Source organism: Ornithodoros turicata, chromosome 1 (assembly GCF_037126465.1).
Source record: "Ornithodoros turicata isolate Travis chromosome 1, ASM3712646v1, whole genome shotgun sequence".
Lineage (NCBI taxonomy): Eukaryota > Metazoa > Arthropoda > Arachnida > Ixodida > Argasidae > Ornithodoros > Ornithodoros turicata.
In genome coordinates, this window is record NC_088201.1 from 4,174,367 (window position 1) to 4,199,045 (window position 24,679).

The 24,679-nt window shown below is 44.7% G+C and overlaps 1 protein-coding gene across 1 annotated transcript; it reads left to right on the forward strand.

The window, feature by feature from the left end:
* Positions 1 to 1,585: 1,585 nt before the first annotated feature.
* Positions 1,586 to 23,144, forward strand: LOC135377333 (uncharacterized). The gene is made up of 10 exons (XM_064609686.1): positions 1,586 to 1,913; positions 3,610 to 4,544; positions 7,957 to 8,186; positions 11,221 to 11,359; positions 12,217 to 12,329; positions 17,925 to 18,157; positions 20,695 to 21,805; positions 21,859 to 22,000; positions 22,641 to 22,753; positions 22,815 to 23,144. Exons 1-10 carry the CDS (start codon positions 1,625 to 1,627, stop codon positions 22,870 to 22,872), a joined length of 3,363 nt encoding a protein of 1,120 aa, XP_064465756.1. The 5' UTR covers positions 1,586 to 1,624; the 3' UTR covers positions 22,873 to 23,144.
* Positions 23,145 to 24,679: the final 1,535 nt, after the last annotated feature.

The following is a 24,679-nucleotide window of genomic DNA, read 5'->3' on the forward strand; positions in this document are numbered from 1 at the left end:
CAAAAATAGCATCAGTGCTGCTCTCCCAGCTTTTAAAAAGATCTGTAAAGGATAAACAAAAAACACCCTGCATAGAGGAGTGCCGTTTAGTCTCTCTAATAAAAACTTGTGAACGAGTGTGTGTCGTTCTTTTCCAGGTATGGTTCGAACACCGACTGACCCTGCTGGCGACAGTCCCAGGGGCTTCCGGCCAATAGGAGGCTGGTAAACGAATAGTGGCGCCAACAACGCATTGTAGATATAGGAGCCATGCTCTCAGCACGAGCCGCCGCCGCTCTGTGCCCCTTTATTTTTCCATATGTGTAGATCATTCTCGAGCGCAATAAAATGTTTCACTCCGCTCTTCCTGAGACCCCTACAGTATCCCCAAGAAACGATTTCTGTGGGCAAACGTAATAAGTTTGCGTCGCGTTTGACATAATCCAAGGTAGACTTTCACAGCGGGGACTTTTTCACAACCTCTAGCTGGCTGTGGCACAGTTTCCATACGAGAGTGGATGTGCTGCACACATTTTGTCCGCTTTTTTTTATTTATTTTTCTTTTTAACGGTGTGATATACCACTGGTAGAAGTGCAAGGGTGCAGGCGAGCTGGTACATTGTCAAGCGCCGATAAAACCTGAGACACGGAACAGAAAAAAGAAAACACGACACGTTCTGTTCCGTGTCTCAGGTTTTATCGTCGTTTTATATATCACAAGCGGAACTTTCCTTATTTTATTACTTTCGTTTCTGGTTCCATGCCCAGTCCGAACGCTATATGTCACTTGGCCTTTCTCATGCGTTGGATGCGTCCCGCGTCTACACTCTTAAAAATGGGGGGGGGGGGGGGGGTCGAGGTAGCTTGCCGTTGTTGGCCGCACTCAAGTGGGCATCGTCACGACTATAGCAAAAAAAAAAAAAAAGAACTTCACCGCCTAGCAAGCTCCTAGCCAACCATATCATCGCGAACGATATCGTTATCTGCCCTGATTTGTTGAAAATGGGAGGCGTACGCCTTTTCTGTGACAATTATGAACAGCATAAGCGTCACAAAAAAGGCGTACGCCTCCCGTTTTCAACAAATCAGGGCAAATAACGATATCATTCGAGATGATGGTTGGCTATAGGAGCGTGCTATGCGGTGAAGTTCATTTTTAAGAGTGTACGGGGAGGGGGGGGGACTGCTCCCCCTTCCTGAGCCACCTGAAGGGACGCCAAAGAGACACCTTTCGGGCAGGACAACAGAAAGACAGCAAATCAAGAATCCAGGGAGGAAGGCGCAAATTTTCCACTTGTCTCCTCGGAGGCGAAAAGTAGACGCCGGTCCTGCTTGGAATTCCAATTTCCTAATCTTGTTTGTCATCCATTTGCGAGGATCCGTTTTGTTTTTGTTTTGCGAAACAGCAACTCATCTTGTTTCGCAAGCAGAAGAGTTTGTTACGTTTTCGTCTGCTCGCATTCATGACACCCGCTCCCTCCTCATTGGCCTTGTACCGTTATTGCGAAACGGCACACAACGTTTTTATTTATCTACGATGGGAAGTTAAACGTATTGAAGGCCAACCTTACTAGGGATTATGATGCTCTGTTTTGTCAACGGCGGAGAGTTTTTTACGAGACTGATCGGTAGTAAACGTGGCGGAATGCAGAATCATTGGACGCGAAACGCGGAGTTCAAAAACGGAACTAGCATGGGGGCACCTAGTACATTGTTGCCTGCCATCCACGCTAAAAATTTGATTGCAATGGCGTCCCCCGAGTCTAGCAGCAGCAAAGCTGCCAATGAGGTCCGTAGCGCGAAGGTTATTATCGTCGGGGCTGGCGTTTCTGGTTTAGCGACTGCGAACCGGCTCATTGAACATGGATTCACCGACATCACTATTCTGGAGGCCAGAGATAGGCCCGGTGGTCGCACATATTCGAAATCACTCGGTAAGTCCCCGGGTACATAAGTGGGCGTGTTACACGATAACATGTCTGTTTTTTTTTTTAGTAATATCGCTGAATCCTTTACTTTCATGTTGTCCTGCTGCGCTGCATGCATTTGATAAAAGTACAGCCCCATCTGAACCTCCGCTTGATGACCTACGAAGGTTGCTTTACGTTCCGTGACAACTAACAGTGCAAATGACATGCTACAAGAAAAGCGGGCAAATGAACAAAATTTTCCGTAAAAATAAATCGGTGCTGCTCATAGACTAGTGGTACTGTTGATTTGAACCATTTTGTGTCCCAAAAAGGTGACGACAAGACGATCTTGAACGAAAGTGTCCCATCATGTCCAATGGTAAATGGCATGATGCAGATGAGATAAAAGATATGATAGACTCTGACAGGCTATACAAAAATTTCATTTGGACCACTTGAACTTTCAAGCATCCTTTCTTAATGGGAAATAGTTATCCTCTCAGTGGAATAAAAGACGCCGTTACCAACAAAGAAGGAATGCATGATTTATGAGTGAAACGCAATTTCCCCCTCTCCTTCTCAAGAATGCGGACTGGTCTCCTCAAACGATTTCTAGCGATCATTGGACAAATGGAGACCAATGAGACCCTTCTTGAGAAGGAGAGGGAAAGCGACGCGAGAGATAACGTTTTGCCGAGATACTGTAAAACCCTTTATTTTCGCGAGCCCATAATTTCCGCGAATTTCGTGAATCGAGCCTTCGCGAATTTAAGGGGCACGCGAAAATTTCGGGTGCAGGTCGAGGCGTGAACGCTAAGTACGATCCAAACAAATTGTATTTACACAGTGGCTTGCCTCTAACATACACGGGCTAGTTCGCAGCACAAGCTTGCGCAATGCCACATGCTCAAATGCAGTCCGGGCCATATTGGGTTTGTCACGAAGTTACCGCCACGTTTCTATCAGCCATACGCAGGCGCGGATCTAAGGGGGGGGAAGGTCCAGGGGTCCGGACCCCCCCCCCCCCTCAATTCCACACTTCAACATAGTGTTCAATGTACCAATCCTAGCACGCACCTGGCACTTGTCCATAGCGGACCCCCCCCCCCCCCCCAAAAAAAAAAATCCTAGATCCACCCCTGGCCACACGGCATGTAGCGGCTTTACAGCAGAAGTCACCAGGCTTACTTCCGTGTCTTCATCATCATTCATCTGTGCCGCTACGGCATCTGAGTACCAGCCTGTAAACCTTTTCTTCATTTCGGACTTGAACACGCTGTTGAAGTGCATATCTAGCGGCTGCAGATGACTTGTGCATCCGGCTGGTACGAACGCGTACACAATGTTATTTTCTCGCAGCTTGTCGAGAACACTGTCTGTTCGGTGAGCCGTGAACACGTCAAACGAGCACAGTGCCCTAGCGTCCCCGCGTAGCCCAAGCGATTTGCGCTGGGAACCTTTGGGAATCCGATTTTTGTCTTCCAGTCATAACTCGCGAAATTTAGGGTCCGCGAACAAATCCCGAGTGCCCAATTCGCGAAATTCGCGGGCCGCGAAGATAGAGGGTCTTACAGTAACTGCATCTTTTCTTTGTTAAATTTTAGCCAAAAAAGGTTTTTCCAAAAACATTTCCCAAAAAAGAGCTACCGAAACAGGCATTGCTGTCGTTCCCTCGTCGCGGGAGATAAGCAGACTTGAAACCTGTGCGGTTCCATCCCAGGTGCAAGCTACATCGAGATTGGAGCCCAGTGGATCCACGGACAAGAAGGCAACGCAATCTACAACTTTGCCAAAGAACACGACCTGGTCGACGACAACGGCCCCAGTTACCTGGAAAACTTCTTCACGTGGCCGCAGCTGACGCCCGACGAGACAGCCGTCTTCGCCAAGCTGAACGCCGTCTTTCAGGAAGTTTTCGACCGATGCGTCCAGCTCTTCGACGACTCGGCCAAGGGAAAGCCGCCCGCGGTTCTTCCGCGATCCCTCGGACACTTCCTGAGGCACGGACTGCTCGACCACCTACGAGACAACCCTTGTCCGCCGGAGCAGATGAAACTCGCGGAAGCATGCTACGACTGGAACGCCCGCCTGCAGCAGGAAATCCAAGGCTGCAGCTCGCTAACCGACGTCTCCGCCATGCTGCTCGGAATGTACCGCGAATGCGAGGGCAACATCGTGACCGCGCTAAAAAACGGCTACCGGGACGTCGTCGAGCTTCTGCTCAGGGAGCTCCCTTCGGGCTGCGTGCAGTACGAGAAGGTCGTTTCGGGGATCGGCGTTTCGCTGGCCAACCTGTCGTCCGGTAACTTTCTTCCGGTACGCAAGACGTCGAGCCACCTGAAGACGTCGTTTGCCGCCGTTCCGCTCGGCAGCAACAGGCCCCGGGTCACGGTGACCTGCGAGGACGGGAGCACGTACCAGGCGGACCACGTCGTGGTGACTCTGCCGCTGGGAGTCCTCAAGGCCCTGGCTTCAACGCTGTTCGATCCTCCGCTGCCGGAGAAGAAACTGCTGGCGATACGATCGCTCGGGTTCGGGACTGTCAACAAGGTGTTTCTCAAGTACGCGCAGCCATTTTGGAACAAATCGATGGAAGTGTTTCAGGTGCTGTGGCTCGACGGCCTAAACCACTGCGGGAACAAACCTGAAGCGGATGTAAGCACTGTAGCTGTTACTTAGGTTCATTACTTTCACCCAGAGCTCGAGGTAACTCGTTACTGTAACTAAGTTCCTTTTTTCGGTAACTTATAACTAGGGCCCGGATTTTTAGGCGCTAACAGGTAGCGCTCTTCGTCGGATAAATCATTCAAGGCCAACCAACCTTCAGAACCGTATCGTTTTATCTTCCAATTGGAAGGAATGTTGATGCATAAAAACGGGGCACGCCCCCTTTCTCAGCTTATCGGGAGACAGAGCGATATCATCCGCGATGATGATTGGCATACTGCGTGCTATGCGGTCAAGAGCGCCCCCTGTTAGTGCCTAAAAGTCCGGGCCCTACTTATAACTTAACTCGGTACTTTTGCGCCGTGGTAACTTTCGGATGAACTCGTTTCTTTTTCGGGTGACTTTGCCAGAGTAACTTAGGCGAAGTTCCAAGTTACGTTTAATTTGCTTTTTCACTCGTGTCCACATATTTTCTTGGTTTCTTTCCGGTTCTTTCGTGGCATTTTGAGCCATAACACGTGATATTCGATCAATGACACTATTCCATTTAGGAAGTAAGAACCGCTGCCATTGAAATGAAGCTGAACCATTGTGCGCCCACAGGGAGTAGGGTGCAAAGCATACGAATAGTTTGACGTAGACGAAAACGATCTAAGCGTGTTGCACTCCTCTTCGGGCAACTCAAGGTCTAATTCAACTGCTCACGTGCGCTGCACCTGTGTAGTGCTACTCTGTGTCCGAAGTGACTCTGAAGTAACTCGTTCTTTTTTTTTTTTTTAAGTAACTCCGTAACTGCGAGTTACATTTCAGGCTGAAGAACTTCGTTATTAACTTAGTTACATTTTTCACACGGTAACTTAACTCGTAACGAGTTCTTTTTGACGGGTAACTTCTCGATCTATGCTTTCAGCATGCGAGCATGTAGTGAATGTCGGGTATTGAAATGGTTAATGGTATGAGCATCTATTGAATGGCTCTGCCAAGAGATGGAGTGCCCCGATTTTTTGCGGGGGGGGTCGAGCAGGTGGGGCTTTCAAAAATGTTAAGTCTGCGCCTCAGTTTCATCGAGTGCCAAGTATGGAAGTTGAAGCCTGCATCTTAGCTAAACGCCAGCATGGAATGAATACTGGCTGCATGTCAGCCATTTTATCCTTCATGTATGGTGCTGCGAGCTTACATGAGCAGGCCCTACCTTCATAAAACAAGAAATTGCTGCGCAGCTTGTTGTTTGCATACAAATTGTACTGTTCTGAAGGTGTACAGGATGTTTTCTTGTTTGTTCGATATAGATTTTTTACTTAAAAAACGGAGAGCAGCATAGATGCTGTTTCTGCGCGGTGAGTTATAGCGTGAGGCGGACATCCTGTCCAAGAGAGTATGTAACTACTAAATGACCAATTACCTAAAATCAATTACTTTTTAATTGGAGTTTTTTGGATAAATGTGAGGTAGCATAACCGGAGCCAGACACTATTTTATGCCACCCTATTTTTTTAAAAAATCCTGTCACGTGCAAGTACACTAAAATATCCGTCGCCAAATTCTGCTGTGCAAATCAGCCAAAACAAGCGTGTCTTGAACACGTTGAGAACAATATACATTCCACATTGGAGGGTCAAGTCTGTATCTGTATCACAGTATCTGTGCTGCTCTCACGGCTTCTTTTTTTATTTAAAAAAATCTGTATTGAATAAAAAACAAACCACTGTACACTATAGAACTGAGTGTAGGATTTAGATTTCACTTGTTCTGTATCATTATGGGCAGTGATGGCTCTCTGCAGGGCATCAGAAGATTTCCGTGATTGCAGAATGTGTGGCCATTCAATATTCCGGATTGTAATGCATTACGTGGAATTCTGCTCATCTTACAATACGGAAAATACGGAAAGCGTACTGCTTTGTACGTCAGAACGGCATTCGTAGGGCACCTAGGGTTCATTCATGGGGTTAAATCCTGTATTAACAGCTTTTGTATGCCAACCAAAAAAGTCGCTATTCTACATTTGTAAAATTCGTAATACGGAATATGCAGAAAATGTGCCATTTATACTTGAAAACTTTAATGCTGTACTTTCATGCGTAGAATGTGTACCACAGCAAGTGTGTACCGTTAATGTACCTCGAAAGCTTAGTACTATAGTACTTGCATCGTTTTGGTGATCTGGCTTCTGTCCTAGAATTCCGCGCTATATTTATTTCCATGTACCCTCCAAGGGTCTAGGGCCATTATGTGCAGGGTTACAGTTTAGCAAAAAGTGTCAGTAGCTATAGGATGCTAAAGTAACAGAACAAGTACTACATAAAAAAAGAGATCATAAGTAGGATTTCTCACTTTGAGCCATTATATTTTTTTATGTATTACGAGGTAGTGTGAAGATGGCGAGAAAGAGAAGCTATTCTGTTGTCCTATAAGTAGGGTTCCGTGTTTTCGGTTTTAATCGAAAAAACACAGAAAAACATACGCCGGGTCACTTTTTCCTCATTCGGTTTTATTCGAAAAACACAGAATACAGAGGGACATTCCAGGACATGACGGAGATAAATTGCTGCACATGCCCAGCAAGTTGTTGATACAGATCAGAAAACCATACAGAAATAAGACGGTTGTGAAACATATCCGTTTACTTTTTCGTTAGCCATAAAACATCACCGCAGCGAACAACACCATGTTTAATGAGTGTCGTGCGGAAATTAATTTGCGATTTTTATTCGCTGATAACTGCCAGGTAAAGCATGTACACGCCAGGAAAAACATCGGAAAACACCGATTTTGTGAAAATCATTATACACCGAAAAACATACGCCGAATCCGCCCAAAAATAAAAAGCGAAAACGCAGAACCCTACCTGCAAGCCAGTTCAAGCTTGTATAGGTGTGTTCGGCTTTGCACCGATTTTTGCCGCATTTGGGGAAGTATCGAGAAGTATAATCGCCGAAAATGAGAAACACTAATTATAAGTGAATGACTGAGTCTAAATTGATATCATATAGTAAATATTGTAAAAAGTGTATTCCAGACAGAGAGAGAGATGCAACAATTACAAGACTGAAATGCTGTGATGAAATTTGTGAGGATCTGCTGCTGTGGCAACATTGTTGAGAAGTTCATTCCAGTCCATTGTGCTGCGCCAACAAATGGTAGAACGACAAAGGAAGCAATTAAGTTTATTTTGGTGGCCTAGATGTTGAATGGTGGAAGGGTTAATATTCCCCATTTTACTTCGTTCCCCGAAAGATATGGTGTTCTGCAGAACTACGGAATAGGCGATACAGTAAAGTGTGCAGCATATATTTTTTTAAAATTGTATTACGGTACATGCCATTGCATTGCATGTCATTGCCGTACATTCAGTCACCAGAGCCTCTTTTTTTCCCCCCCTTTCGTTAACGTATTATAGGACATGTCAGCATGGGTGACACACAGTCAACTCAGCACTTCGTGGTTCCGATACATAGATCGGTTCAACAGTCTGAAAAATCACCCCGATGTACTCTGTGCATGGATCACCAGCGAGGGTGCAAAATTCATGGAGACTCTCAGCGAGGACGAAGTCCTGAACGGCTGTCATAACGTCTTGTGCCAAGTCTTGAAGAACCCAGAACTTCCAAAGCCATGCTACATTGAAAGGTAAAACGTGTAAAACTGAAGCGTGTCTGCACATTCTCCTGCATCTAGAGGTGCGAAGCCCCTGAAAAAAAAAAACGAAAATGTTGGGAAACAGATTTCTTCGTCTCCGGAAAAATTGCCCAACATTTCCACAAAAATTGAAAAAATTTCCAGGCGACAAAATTCAAAAATGTAAAATTTTCGTGCCTTCGATGCGTTGCAAACCGCCAACAGTGCCTTAGGTGCCTCTAATCCGCCAACATTGTATGCTGTGGCTTGGCCTGCAATGCTTCGACTCAGCAGTAACCGCGTTTGTTTCCATTTCGTTCAAATTTTTTGAAAAAAAATGCCCCTAAAAAAAGACGTTTTTTTTTTAGAGAGAGAGAGAGAGATTCAAAATTCCCGGAAAATATGCATCTCTACTGTTCAGGCGACGTTGCGGAACACATGTAGGGTGTCGAACCCGAACTGAACCGCTAATTTTTCCCAAACCAAAACACTATTTTTATTTTTTGTTGCCTTTTTTGGAACTGAACCTGATGTTTATTACTGCGTATCACTGGCTTGCACAACAAATAAAAACAAAACAAGAAAAGGACGTCCTCATCAGCTTTAAAAGACGTGAAGGAACTGTTCATGAGAAGGGGAAAGGTTTTAAAGCCTTGTAGCAGTCCTGTAGAGGCCCCTTGTGATGATTACAGGCATTGTTGTCACTATGAATGTGCCATGACTCAAGGATTCCTGAGTCATGGCACATACTTAGCACAGGGCTGTTCAAAGTTGCAGGGGATGACTCACCCCCATGACTAAATATTTGCTCAAGTGCAAAGAGCTCTGTGTGTGTGTGGCTTCAAAAGGGGATGCCGGTGACAGAGTTTTAAATCTAAGTATTTGATTTTTTAAAATAAAAAATTAACCTTTTTGAACGTCCCTGGTGTAGCAAATGAGTCATAGTTTGTGAACATATTTGTGGACGAGTCACATTCGATCTTGTCCTTATGAAGTGACAGAAGATACGGAACTTGGGAGCCTCGATCACAGTAAAAACCGCGGATAGCGATATCGCGTATAACGATGTCCCTCGTTCATGATTTTACCGTCAAAATATACATTGTTTCTACGGGGAAACGACCCGCGTATAGCGATGCAGACCGCGGCTCCGAGTACTCGTATAACGATGTTTGCCGCTGTCCCGCGCGCGTAACCTCGCGGCGAAAATCGCCGCGATAAGATACAGTAGAATCTCGATGGTACGAATCTCACGGGGTAGCGGAAAAAATTCGTATAATTCACATAAAAAGAATTAAACCAAAATAAAAATTGAGACAAGAAAATAGATGGCGACTGTTCATTTTCCAATACTGTCAGTGAAAGAGGTAGGTGGTAACGCTTTTTTGTCTCCGTATTTGGCCAATGCTGCTCAAATTCGCGAGATGATTCAAAAGGCCAAGCACGTGCTTTCCACCCGCGAGTTGCGCGACAGTGTTCTAAAGCGAGCTTCACCTAAAGCACACAGGCGTTAGGTGAAGCCGATTTGCGGAATGGTGACGTGTAGTGTTGCCAGAAGTTGTCCTGCTATGTTCCCTGGTTCCCTCCACGAGTTGTGATCGCTGCTTTCCCAAGCCAGTGCGATGTCACACAGCTTCGCGTTTTTTTTAGCATCTGTTTCTTTTTCTTTTGCTACACGCGGGGTGACGCGCGACTTTTCGGGGACGCGCTATTTACGTCATCCCTCGTTTAACGATGTATCCCGTATAACGATGGAATTCGCGATTACCGTCAATATCGTTATACGCGGGTTTCACTGTATTAATGGGCCATCTCAATCATGAAGACATGCGTGCCAGTATGTATACAATAGTGTTACGTTGTCTCACAGACTGCGGTTTTAAAATTGTGTCTTTCCCTCCACGATACCTTCCATAAAAAGGTTTCAAACTTCGGTGCTCGCAGATATAAAGCTCTCACTACCTAAAGTTAAATCACCGCCTTTGTCCACTTGTGTTGCGTATTTCATAATGTACTATGGTGAAACAGAAGACCTCTGCTGTGGAAGAGCCTTTCTCAGATATAATAATATTTTCTGTTTAATATCTTTCGCTGCGCCAAAAATTCTTTTTACTAAAGTAGCCCACAAAAGGCATCTCAAAGATTTTCTATTTCTCACGCATTAGGAAAGGATGTGACCTGACTTGACAACACACAAAAAAATCTCTGTATGCAATATTTTTCGTAGAAAAAAAAAGAATAAAAATCCACCAGAACATTGATGCGTGTTCCCGCTCAACTCGCCCTGCAGGTTGAAACAAGGAGGAGGAAAAACATCGCCGGTGATGTCATTACGGTCACAAGGGTGACCTCGCTCCAATCGGGGGCCGGCACTTTCCGCATTGTTTATTATTAGTTTTTTTTTTTTTTTTCGCTTCTCTTTCTCTCCCAGTTCTTCCTGTGTAGCAGACGGCATTTCTCTTCACCAAGCAGTGGACTGTGCCATAATGATGTCAGAGCAACTCGTTGGCTAGTTGAGGACATTCTCGATTTTTAAAATCGAATTCTGCAATATTTATGCATCTGTCGAATGGATCACTTCACATAGTGCATCTTAATAGGCAGGTTAACAGCTTGGTTAAAAAAAAGGGGGTAGCGACTGAAGGGCTTTCTGTACTTCTTTGAGGTCCGAGTCTGACAATTTTTCACACACTATATGAGTGCAAACACCTAATAGTCTGTAAAAAACGTTTATAACTTTTTTTTTCTTTTCTAGCTGTACGTTTTGCATGTAGGAATGCGAGCGCATTCATCTATTTCCCATTCAAGCGGGCTAACCCGTTTGCAACGATACGATGCATTTGGGCATTTATGCCTGTTATGTAAAAGAACCAAGCTGTATTGACTATACCGTGAAACTTGCATTGTTCATTAGAATTGTAGTTTGCATTGTGGGTTAAATATTTGTCCGGGATCATACGCTTCAACCGTCTGTCGTGGGGCAGTTTTTGCCGCGTAATTCTAAGCAGCCAGCCAGTCAACTGCAGCTCATAGTTTGCACTTCCAGGAGTACGTGGAATGCCGACCCGTTTGCACGAGGTTCTTATAGCTACATCTCGGTGGCGTGTGATGCCAATGGATCTCTTCCAAACGACTTGGCTGAACCCATCTGCGAGTACATCGTCCACTTCGACACAGAAGTTACGGTATGTCTCGGTCGTTAAATCAAGTGTATAGCTATCAAGGTTTACCACTGCCTGTTTCCAAAAATCCTCTGGGCAAGGTTCTATTACACTGTCATCATATGCGGTATCAGTAAAAAAAACACGGTTGTATGGCAAGGCTGTATGCCAGGAAAGGGTTGTGCAAGGGTTGTGTGTGTAGAAAATAAGGCATGTTACCAAATTATTTTCCGAGGCCAGTGGATTTGTCACCTTGTTGCTCGCTGCTCATGTGACTATTCAAAAAAGTGATTTGTCGAATAATTGTATAATAATGAGCAGTGATGGCCAGTAGTTAAACTACTAGTTAAACTACGTGATTGTAGTTAAAAAGTAGTTATCAACTACTTGCAGAAATGTAGTGACAACTACTAGTTAAACTACTATTTCGAGTAGTTAACTACAGTAGTTAGGTTACTGAAGGCGCCAACTAGGTCAGATTTTGCCGCAAGCTTTACGGCACGATTGTGCTTCCGACTTTTTCCTTGAGCTACTTGTTTGATGAGAACGGAGGTGCAGAGCAATTGTGCTGTGCATGTGTACTAAATCTTCATTTTTATCGCTGCTTGTAATTCATATTTAGGTGTCCAAGAACACTATAGAATGTGATTGGTGTGAATCGACAACGTTAAGTAGTTATAGATGTAGTTAAAATATGCAGTAGTTAAACAAGTCGTTTTAACTACCTCCCCTGAAAAGTAGTTGAACTACTAGTTAAACTACTCCATCGCGAAGTAGTTATTAGTTATAGTTAGACTACTGTAGAAGTAGTTAGTGACCGTCACTGATAATGAGCCTACAGCAGTAAAATCCCTGCATAACATTCCTCTGGTTTTCTTCAGTACCCGGTGGTGCTCTTCGCTGGCGAGGCAACCCATCCTCATTTCTTCTCAACTGTCCATGGTGCCTACGAATCGGGCATTCGTGAGGCTGACCGCCTAGCTGACTTCTACTTGTGAGTTTCTACACAAATTTAGCTTTTTATTCCCGGGGCTTCCGTAGATAAAGCATTCCCATATTTCTTTGCCACTGTAAAAGTGCCAGACGTATATGGCAGACGTCGAAACTTTTGTCAGTACTATATGTGAAGTGCTCGAAAAGCATATAAATAGTTTTGAGATTCCAGATCTATTTTCATGAATTAAGAATACTCTTTAAAAATTGCTCACTCCCATACTCTGCCTATTCCACCATCTTTTTGAGCTGTCAGACATTCATTATCCCTTTGAAATTCACCTTACAAGGCATATTTGCTACAGGCGAGCAACAAAGTATCACGTGTACCATGTGTTGTAATACCTCACGTGCTAAAAAACTCGCATTAAAAATCTACTTATCTGAAAATTATTGGGTCCACACTGCTTATCTCCGGGGGGGAGCTAAGTCGCGAGAAATTGAGTTTTCTGAATTGACCTCTGGGGAGATTCCAAGGGGGGTGCAAACTAACCCCTGTTGTCCCCTCTCCATCTGTCAACGTCTGTACGCCACTCGTAGCCACAGCCGTTTTGCGGTGCTGACGTTGAATTAAATTTTAAATTAATTTTTTTTAAATTTAATTTTTAAAATTAATTTTAAAAATTATATTTAAAATTAAATTTGATTTAAATTTTTAAAATTTAATTTAAATTTTTAAAATTTAATTTAAATTTTTTAAAATTAAATTTAAAAAAGCATTGAGAATCCAGTAAAAAGGAATATTTTCTCAGTGCACATGTTATTTTCATGTTGTAAGAAGATCAATTGAGTATTACAAGGCAGGTCTACACTGGCGTGTTGTTTAGAAGTTAAACACATTATTCTTTCATGGAGTGTTGGCACTGGTAAGGCCTTAGACCATGCATGCAAAAACGAAGCTTCCACGAGTTTCAGTTTGCTCGTACGGCAAACGTATCGAGCCCCTTTTCTTCGTTATCACTGTGGTCCTTACCTGACGTGCAGCAAAGCAGGTCGCGAGTGTTAACTGGCTCCGAGCAGCTACTTTTTTCACTGTCTTTTGAACCATCGCCTCAGTTATAGCTTCAAGTTGTTTTGCTGCGCTGGTAACACTGGTGGACTTCCAATGGTGCTAACCTTTCACCTGTGGTAGTCCTATAATCTATCCAGAAGAAAAAAGGAACATTGCCACTGGTTCTGTCGTACACATTATGCTTAGGGCCTGACTTTTTAGGGTTAAACCCGTATCCGCCCGATATTTACCCCCCGAACGAAATCTGTAAAATTCGGGTTTAACCCGAATCTACCCGAAAACATCCGGGTCGCGTGGCACACTCGTAAGCGTGCATTAAAATAAAGTTTGATAACATTGCTAAACATTAGTTCCACGTTAAGACAAATTTTTATTAAACAATAAAAAATCACCCGAATACACCAGAATTCCTGACGACAGAATATGCCGTAACGGGATTTAACCCGAATACACCCGAATTTTCCAATGAAAAATATCGCCCGATATTTACCCCCCGAATTTGGCCAAAAATAAAACCCGAAAAAGTCAGGCCCTAATTATGCTGTACGCCTTGTCCGTTACCACAGGCTTCCGTTCGGCATAGCAAGACAACAAGCCTTTCGCCATTTCTGTTTGCCAAGGCGAACCCGATGGAGTCGTGTAGTCGATTCATGTAATGGTTAGAGCACCCTAATGAAGCAATGTGACTGGATGCAGGGGAGGTATGCAGTGTGGACCCCTGAAAGCGATCGTATGTTCAACTACAGATAAATGATGACAAACATCCTATGGCATGTTTGCGCATGTTACATCATACTTTGGCATGTTCTCTACATATGTTGTGATGCTTTGTTCAGACTTTTGTTTAGTGCTTAAGTGCCTGTGTTATTCCCAGAATTTAGGACCTGAACTGGTACAAGGAGGTTGTGCACATCAGCACTTCTGTTAAGAATGATAATCATGTTTGTTTAGGGTGATTCCATGCCAAACGTCCCGGACGCTGTGCTCAACCGTCCCCGATTCCTTTTTAAAAAATTGTGGTTGATTGTTCCTTTGCAGCCAATGCTTTCCCGGCTTATTTTGATATTTTTTTACGGGCGGTTTCAGCTTACGGGCTTATTGATGGGACATGCAACCTACCTGGGGCAAAAAAGGAAAAAATTCTAACAAAATAGCCTTTTTGCAAATTTCAACCAAATCTTTTCTGTGTGATTACAAAGCATAGCATTTTCATGCCAAGACCCGTTAAAGCTTGATCCACTCTGTTTATCGAGGGTTTATGCCCGGAGAAACTTGTAGCAATTCGAACACCTTTGGATATTTTGGAACTCAGTTTTGTCAGAGCCATTTAAACTGTTCAGCGTTGTTGTCTAGGAAGCATAGAACGTGTTAAAACTGATTTGAGGTGCACAGAATTGGAAGCGTACGTGGAAAAAAATTATATCGTTCAGAAATACGTACGTGTTACTTTTTACCACACACACTGAGGTGGTCCCGCTAAAAATATGAGACAAATTGCATTCGATAGTATGAACCTTGAACATTTATTTTACAAAGTTTTACTGAAACACATTTTGTCTTGCGAAAAATGTTTGAGCGTGGCCAGCCCTGTACTTATCTCACGTTGCCCCAGAAGGCTGCTTCACCCCACGACACACCACATTTGCGTTCTTCAGCGCAAAAAAAAACAAAACAAATTAAACTTGTACAAATTAAACTTGTATAAAACTTGTACAAATTAACCTTCCAAGCTTGAGGTTCTCACTCAAGAGATGAACTGTTTGAACGCTTTGTAAAGGGTAGTCTCCGTTAAAGGGACATGAAAACTTCACAGCTTTAAGCTGTTACCGCTCTCCACTGTGTCTGCCGTGCTAACATCGTATTCAGTGACCCAAGCGTTCGAAGCATCAAAATAGCTGCACATTAGGTCTGTTCGATTAGCCTTGCACTCTCTGAACCAGTTCCGGGTGGTGCAGGGCCAGTTCTGAACTAGCGTAGCACTAGGCCAGCTCCAGTTCAACGGTGCAACACTAGTGCCGCCGCGAAACGAATATCTAAGTGCAGAGCTAGTGCAGGCCTTCTGCTCTCCGCGAGTCTTAACACCGCTACGGATTGTAAGAACGCGTGTGACATTTCAGTCGCAAGTCCATCGATTGCATTTTTAATTTCGAGCACCACGAACTGTTCAACAGTTGTGCAAACAGCCATGGAAACTTGTGGATTCTGACAGTGAGGACGAAGAATTCGACGACCTGGTAACCGCGATAGCGTTGAATCTTCTGCGAACTGACAGGAACCCTGTACCAATGTACACCGAAACTGTAGTGAATCTTTATTTCGACTTCGAATTGAAACGTCTCTTCCGGCTCTCTCGGGATACGTTTGAGAATTTGGTTCGAGAATATTATTTGCCTTGTGTCGTCTGCTGCCATTGCCGCCATTACTCTGCACTGACTGCACTGCAACTGACCCCTGCGGGAGTGCAGAGTTCCCTTACACTAGGGCTACACTTGGCGTGCACTGGTTTGAAACGAACGAGGCAGTGCAGGGGGCGCTCGGCTGCACTGGCGAAACCAACCTGAACCTGAACCTGAACCTGAACCACCGGAACTGGTTCAGGCAGTGCAGGCCTAATCGAACGTACCTATTACGGCAGCACTTCCCCGGAGAGTGAGCACGCTATTCTAGTGTTTCCATGGGAGCAGTGGCGATGTGTCGTGCGGTGAAGCAGCTTTGTGGAGCAACACCGGACGAGTCAAGTTCAAAAATTGTTTTGGATACCAAGACAAAGTGTTTGATGACTCCTTGCAAAATAAATGTTCAAGGGTTATACTATCAAATGCAGTTTGTCTCATATTTTTGTCAGGACCACCCGAGCGTGCAATTGACTGCTGAATATGGTGGTAAAAAGCAATATTTCCTAACTTTAGAACCTATTGCAGCATACGCTTCCAATCCTGTGTGCTTAAAAACATTTTTAACACGTTCTACGCGGCCTAGACGACGAGGCCAAACAGTTTAAATAGCTCCGACAAAATTGCGGAGTTCCGTAAAAGATTCCAAAAATGTTCAGATTCTTAGTTTCCACCGGGCATAACTCCATAAGAAGAGTCGATCAAGCTTCAACGGGTCCTGGCACGAAGGGACTGTGCTTTGCAATTGCACAGAAAAGATTTGATTGAAATTCTCGAAAAAGCTATTTTGTTAATTTTTTTTTCACCAGGTAGGTTGCGTGTCCCATTGCAAAAATTAAGGTGCCGGCCACGAAGCGAAAAAAAAAAAAAAACTTTTTTGCCAAAAATAAGCTGGGAGAGCATTTGCTACAAAGGAACAATCAAGGACAATTTGTTTGAAAGAAATTGGGAATGGTTGAGCACAACGTGCAGGGCATTTTGCATGGAATGAACCTTTTGTTTGCTACGATTTTCGATGTGACAAACCTTTTATCGAAGTGTGTCAAGCCCATAACATTTTGTTTGTTAATTCTGTTTTGTTCTTTGGGTATTGCCCTTTCTTATAAGACAACAAATAAACAAACTTAAATTGCAATCTCTAAAGTGTCTTCCACACATGAGTGTCAAAAGACAAGAGTTGGCTTAGGTCAGGTACGAATTTCACATAAAGTATCATGTTACAACATACTGCTTTGGTGCAGACTTTTTTGTCACTGCTCACCAAATCTCAACCGTACATATTTAAAAAAAAAAGAATGAAAACTCACACATAATAAACACGCGAGCAGGGAAAGGTAACGGAATCTTTTTCGTTTCCGTTACCACCTCCGTTACTAGCCCTTGTTTGTTTCTGTTTCTGTTTCAGTTTCAGGTACCACCATTGTTGCTTTCGTTTCCGTTACGTTTCCGTTTCAGTTTTTGGTACCACCCCACCCCCCTCCAACCTTTTTGTTTTCCTTCTTTCTTTTCTTTCCTTTTTTTTTAACAAAGACCATTGAGACCGTGACAAAACTTAATCCCTCTACGTTCTGAAGTCTATTTTGGGGACTCCAGGGATACATGCATACAAGAGACAGCGTTTATTCAAAATACACATATAGGTATGTGATTTCTGTGAACAGCTAATATGAACATGGTTTCCAGGAATGTTACTCACGCTTGCAACTTCCAGGTCACCATAAGCGTATAAGAACTATGCTTCTTCAATTTACTATATACTACTTACTTATGTGCTCCAGTTGGATAGTACATTTTAGTTTTAGTTCTTCAGTTAATTTTAGTTCGCTTCATTGAGGTTTATTTCACAGATTTATCTACATGATATGGTAAAGGATTGCAATAATTCGGGTTCTGCGGTACCCGAATTATTACCGTAAATTATTGTCGTTTCCGTTTCAGGTGTATTCTAACTGTGTGATATCCCTTTCCGTTTCTGTTACCGTTACCTGCTATATTTCCGGTATAATATAGTCTCCGTTTCTGTTACTGTTACCGTTTCTGTTACCTTTCCCTGCACGCAAGTACTAAGAGGTAGAATATGGTAGGTTCGTGGTACTTAGGAGTGGCACTTGTTGTTACAAGTAGCTTGGTAGCCCATCCTCTGAATGGCCCTATTTGAAAGCACTTGCCAACTAGACTGACCTCAATGCAGCAAGGCCTGCAGCAGTCAAGAACCAACATGCAGTGTTGCAGACGAGCTGGAGGGCATGTTTCCCCGCAAAGAGCTGGCACCCTCCAACAGCAGTAATCCCCGGGTAGTGATTGTGGGCGCAGGGGCGGCGGGACTCTCGGCCGCCTACAAGCTCATGCTCAAGGGCCACACAAACTTTGTCATCCTCGAGGCCCAGAATAATGCGGGAGGACGCATCCAGTCGTATTATTATGGTGAGGGAAGGACAGCCTTGTTGTGTGTGGATTCCAAATTTGTACTTTTGCCACATGCATGTAATGTTAACGCTATTACGTGTGCATGTGCGTACGATGGTCAAGCCTGTTTATAATTAGGGAGCGACTTTTTCGGGTTAAATGCCTGTCTCAGATTCGGGGGTAAAAATGGGGCGCTATTTTTGAAATCTGTAATTCGGGGAGAAATCGGGCGATAATTGTACCTTCGGGTGTTATCGGGTGTTTTTGTTTCTCCTCTTGTCTATTAAGTTCTCTCCTAATCTCTCTTTTTCTTTTTTTCTTTTTTTTTGCGAGATCGTAACCTTCCAGTGGTAATCCCCGAAGGCATAGACAGTGTCGACAAATCCTGGTGTGTTGCTTGGAAAGTGAGTGACCCCATTCTTACACATGGCGACCTTCGTTCGTCTTCAGTGGAAACGTCACTTGAGGATTTCATACTGACAGGAACTCGGGGAGAAATCGGGTTTAACCCGAATTGATCGGAGGTCAGTTTGGGAGGGGGGGGGGGGAATAACCGGGCGGAATCGGGTTTAACCCGAAGAAGTCACTCCCTATTTATAATGGTACCAGGGACTGTAGGGTCATTATCGGTTGTCTCAAAAGCATTATGTACAGCCAGACCGCATTACATGAAAGTATGAGGACCACAAGTCGGTTTGTTATACAGCAGAACCTATCTGGTATCCGATAACAGCCAGTAAGAAGGCTGTCAACTTGGTAGCAGTGCACGCATGGTTTGTAGTAGTACTATACTATACTATATATGTAGTAGTACTACTAGTAGTACTACTCCCACCATCCTAGTCTGCAAAGACACACAAAAGGCCTCATTTTATTGTACACTCAAAACATTGCAAAAAATTGCAGGAAGATCTCGATGATCTCGTTATTGCAACGGCTGATTAAAGCGAGTAATTCTGTTATGCGTTCACGCTATGTTGACAGTTATAAACAAGCTTGACCGTACTTTTGTACGTTAACGTTAGCCCTTCCCAGTTTGCACTTAGTATTAGAGGGGAACCACTGAGGGAGACACAAACACAAGAAAACCAAGTTGACAGGACAACTGCTCAACGTACAACTGAACACGAGACAATTGATGTTCTGAGGCTGGAACACACAGAAAGGAGAGTGGTTGGTTTGTCCCTTCAGACGACGCGCCCTTGGAAGTCACTCGGGAGGTGTGTTAGCTTAGCTCAATTGGTATAGCCCTGGACCGCTAATCCAGAAGATGTGGGTTCTGATTTGATATCATTCATTCCGTCATTAAATACAAGAATACATGTCACTGGCGGCCAAAGAGCAGCATGAAGCTGCTTGACTAGGGCACTACTCGTCAGCGACAGCTATTACAGGACGTTTCTACAAGAAAAAGGAAAGAACACACGCACGCGTACAAAATGTACGACGACAAAATAAATTGAAATTGATGATCAATCGACATCAACGCCACGTCAAGTTGGAGTCCTACAGCTGGCTAACCTCTTCAGTGACTTCCACCTTTCATCATTTCTTTCATCGTACAACTGAAGTTTACACCCCTGAAGGGTGACACCCCTCTTGTGCCGTTTGATAACGTCATTAAATTTTTGACCACGTGTGGGTTTCTTAGTCAGATGTAGATAAGCATTGCTCCGCTTTTATCCAATATCACCGAACTCCTCACGTAAATATCTCATTGTCACACTTGTAGATAGCTTTTAACTGCCATGCTCGCATGCTATCGTCATCCTCCTCTCTCTCTTATCCTGGTCAATCTCATCTCTCATCGCTCATACCTGTAGATAGGTTTTAACTATACCACACACTCTCTCTCACATCTTTCCCATAATCATCTCCGACACACTCACCATAGTTTTGGCGCTCTATGGCCTTTGTGCCATTAAACACGTAATCAATCAATCAATCAATGAAGTTTATTTGCGCGAATCCACTTCCAGCGGAACCTGGTGTGCAAGTGCTGCCAAGTCAGTACGAGTGACAACAGTGGGAGACTCGTGCTTAGCCCCACCCGTTAAAAAACCTGGCTCTCTATCTGGAAGGAGCAGCGAAGACTTGCTGACACATAGCTCCCTTTCATGTTTAGTCTGCCCTCGTCCAGTGGTTGTCCCGTCAACTTTTTTTTGTGTGTGTTCACGTCCCCACGCTGGTTCCCTCTGTCAATATGCACCAACTGACCCAACTAGCTTCTTTATTGATTTAATATAGTATTAGGTTAGATGTTGGGTTATTACATATATGTCGTTGACAATTGCAAGATTGTTAGCCTGCTTGCCAAAAGGGCCTTTAAGTGCGTCTGTTGAATAATGTTGCTTCAATATACCAACTAACCACGGTAGAAACGCTAGCTTTCCTGCTGCGAAGGGGAGTACGGGTAGAGCCTTACGAAATGCGGAGATAGCCGAAGGCATCGACTCCATTAAATGCCCCAGTTTAGAGCATGGCATGCTCCGTTACTCGATGTGTTGACACCGACCCAGCGGACCAACGAGGCCTTTTGTCGCACTCTTCAATAGAGGACAAAGTCCTCGAGCTGGGCGCCCAATGGGTGCACGGTGAGGAAGGCAACCTCCTCTACGGCTTTGCAATGTCCAACGGACTCCTAGCCGACCCTCGTAGGCAGTCTTCCCCCGAAGGGCGGGGTCACTTCTGCACCGACCAGGGCACGCGGCTGCCCAAAGAGGCGGTGGACGAAGTTGTGGCAGTGCTGGACGAGATCAAGGAAGAACTGTGCGGCAAGCGGACACGGCACACGCATACCAAGACTGCAGAGCCATTGGCCCTGCACGAGTTGCCAACCTCGGTGGGAGAGTACATGCGATCGCGCTTTCACGAGTACCTCCTTCAGCACGGTGAACGCGAGGACATGACTAAAGTTAAGTGGGCTATTTACGACTGGTACTGGCGATTTGAAGTCATTGACAATTCGTGTTACAGCCTGGACGAACTCTCGTGTAAGAGCTACGAGGAGTTTGAGGATTGTCCAGGTATACGTAACATCAACTTCAAGAACGGCTTCTCGAGCATAGTGAAGACGCTGCTGAGCGAAATTCCAGAATCGAACGTACGCTACGGCAAACCAGTGAAGCGAGTGCACTGGGATGCGGTCCAGACACACGTCAGGCAGACAAAGACGCCCCGCTCGTCCATCAGCAACTCGCAGGAGACCATTCGCGAGAACGTTCCGTACGTCGAGTGCGAAGACGGAGAGATCATTCTGTGTCGTCACGTGCTGCTGACGGTGTCCGCGGGCTACCTCAAGCACCACGTCGACGACCTCTTTCAGCCTCGCCTGCCCGAGAAGAAGAGGCAGGCGTTGAGGGGTATCGGCTTTGGCACAATCAACAAGATTTATCTCATTTTTGTGGAACCCTTCTGGAATCCCGGTGACGAGGGCTTCCAGCTGATTTGGTTAGATGACAAGTTGAACGAGGAGGACTGGTGGCTACGAGGGATATCCGGCTTCGATCCAGTCTACGGGAACCCCAACGCACTGGTGGCGTGGATTGGTGGCCGTGCGTCGGAGTACATGGAGACATTAAGCAACGAAACGGTGTCGGACGCTTGTACACGTGCACTGCGCATGTTTCTTTCGAGGGATATTCCCCAGCCCAAGGCAGTGGTAAGGTAAGCGACCACTTGGGTGTGAGGCCACCTGCCGAGGGTTCCCTCTGGTGCAGGTCTTTCTGGAACAGCAACCCGTACATTCTGGGTAGTTACAGCAACAGACAGTTACCGTACGAAGCATCGGAGACACTCCTCGAAACGTTCTACGAGCCGTTGCTACTGGATGTGCCACTTCACAGGGCTGCCAGAGTTGAGGTAACATATACATTTTCTTACATTTGACCATTATATTTGTTTTCTCGAACAAGTGCCCCTTTTCTTGGGAAAAGTGTGAAATGGTGTTGTAACATTTTTTAGCCATGTAGGGGAACAAGTTTATTACATCATAAGATAAGCACATATAGATGACCATATTGAGCCCCTTTGTATGCAGCATAATTAAATCGGAGAATAGTCGCTCAACATTAGTACTGGATACAAGCAGATTAGTCACCGTGGCAAGTTTAACAATCGCACATAAATTCCATAATTTCGGCAGGATTTATTATGCAGCGCCTGCAAGTCAATCAAAGTAAACGAGGCAACTATGCCATATACAGGGTGTTCAAAATTAAGCTTTCACTAGCACTTTATAAATAGGCAAACAAAAGAAAACTGGTGCTACTTTTTCTGTTCCTTGAGTAAGAAACAGGTGCTACATAATTAGCAGCACCTGTTTCTTACACAAGTAGCGTAAAGTTATCATCCGGTTTCCTGTCACCGCTGTGTTTGCGTAGCGCTTGTGAAAGCTTAATTTTGAACACCCTGTATATCTTCTAATGACAGAGAGATAGAATTATGGTTTGCACAAAAGCGGGTTATCACGATGCTGATTCCATTATATTTTCATACACAGTGGCCATTAGTTCTGTTCGCTGGGGAGGCCACCGACAAGGACTTCTATTCAACTGTTCACGGTGCCATGCGGTCAGGATTCCGGGAAGCCGACCGACTAATCAACTTCTGGAGGTGACTAACCAACTAGAGCGCTAGAGAAGTGCCTCCAACTGAAGTGCCTGTCTCCCCACAGAAAACGAGACGAGATCATCAGAGAATCCTCGGCACAGGCTGCTCAACGGCCCACTTGAAATCTCTGACTCCACGTGGAAGATTCGCTTCTCCGGCTAGTCCTGCTCCAGTTTTTTTTTTTTTAATAGTCATTACTAATACATATATTACTGCTGCAACTGTGATATTTCTACAAGCTCAAAGTTCCAGTGTAGTTAGCATAATATATACGTATGGCTCTCGATTGTGCCAGTCCCCTTCAAATTGATTTATCGAGAGTGATACTTGTACAACCGATTTACATTCTATCAATGGAGTGAATGGCGATGACAAATAAATCCTAAGTTACCATACTTGTGACTTTGGCAATAATAGAGACCAGCGGCATTGGAAGGTGGGTCCGCCGAGACGGGGAGGTGACCCTGGGTTTTCCGAAGACTTTCCAGACGAATGTCAGCACAGTTCCCCCTGAAGTCAGCCCAGGACGCACACTAACCCCTCCACTCCTTCCTGCTGTCCTCTCTCCATCAATAGCCATGTCTGTACGTCACTCATAGCCACAGTTGCTCCGCGGCGCTAACGCAGAATTAATAATTAATAAATCAATTTCTCGCAGATTAAATGTGATAAAAGTGCTCAGAAGTCTTGGCAAAATCTCTCCCCCTATAGTGTTCAGACAAGTTTTCATACTTTTTTTTTTTTTTTTCACGTTCGGCGAAATACCCTGTATGCTGTATCCTTGCCCGAGCCGTGGCCAGAACACTCGACCGAGCCTTTTCAGTGCAACAATAGTGACACCCTTTGCAGACGAAACCATTGCGCTTTTGACGAGAACAAAAACACGCCACCGCACGCTTCAGTACACCTGAAGAACTCTAAGAAAACGACTCGGGACTTCCGACGCCCCCGACAGAGACGCAGGGTGTCCGTCTCATTAGGCCATAGGCGATTTATGGGGTTTGTATGTTCACTGGTACCGTCACTACCTCCCTGATATGAAACACATTCCAAACCTAAAGTCATTGCCTAATTACAACAAAATGCTGTAATAAGAGCTGTATACCGTGCAATTTTTTTTTTTTCAAACTGCGGCTATCCTCCCATGTGGCAAGAGATTACCAAGTGGTCACATGGTTAATTGAAGCTGACTGAAGCAGTTTCCGTGGCTATGGTACTTAAAAGCCGGAACCGGAGAAAAGGTCCCCTCAAAAGTGTGTCCCTTCCTCGCTGGTACCTCTAATCACCGACTGTGAGAGCACGAATTTTCGTGTCATTTTTTTAATTGCCGACACGATCTTGTACTTGCGTGCTTAAAACAGGATTCTGCTCCAGGCCTGTGGGACTGATTAGAAAATTTCTGTATATAGAAATGTAATAAGTAGGTTGGAGGAGGAGAGAAAAAAAAATAAAGCAGCATGGAACTTTCAGCAACCCAGCTTGGAAAGGGGCGGGAATGTGTTGTAGCGGCGACTACCTCGGTACTCGGGAACTCAACACCACGGGTAGTTTCATGATCCAGGCTTAAAAGTGTATTTTACAAATTTGGTTCTTCGACGCCTTATTTTTAAACTGTTTCTTTCAGTGTCATCTCACAGGTCGGACATGCATTCGTTTCCTAGTTCCAGCTGTTAGCTCTATCCGCTTGCGCCTCCTTCGAGCCATACCGGTCAAACCAGGTCCCAACAGCCAGATTACAGTACATTGCCCATTGCGACAAAGAGCATCGTGAGACATCCTGAAATATCCAAAACCCACGAGCAGGTCACATTATTGCGGGCAGATACACATCTTTTTCCTGTATCGGTATGAATCGTCTTGGTAATTCCAATATAAACTGTCATAGTAACGTGTGTGACACACATAGGATTGACGCGGGGACAGAATGAT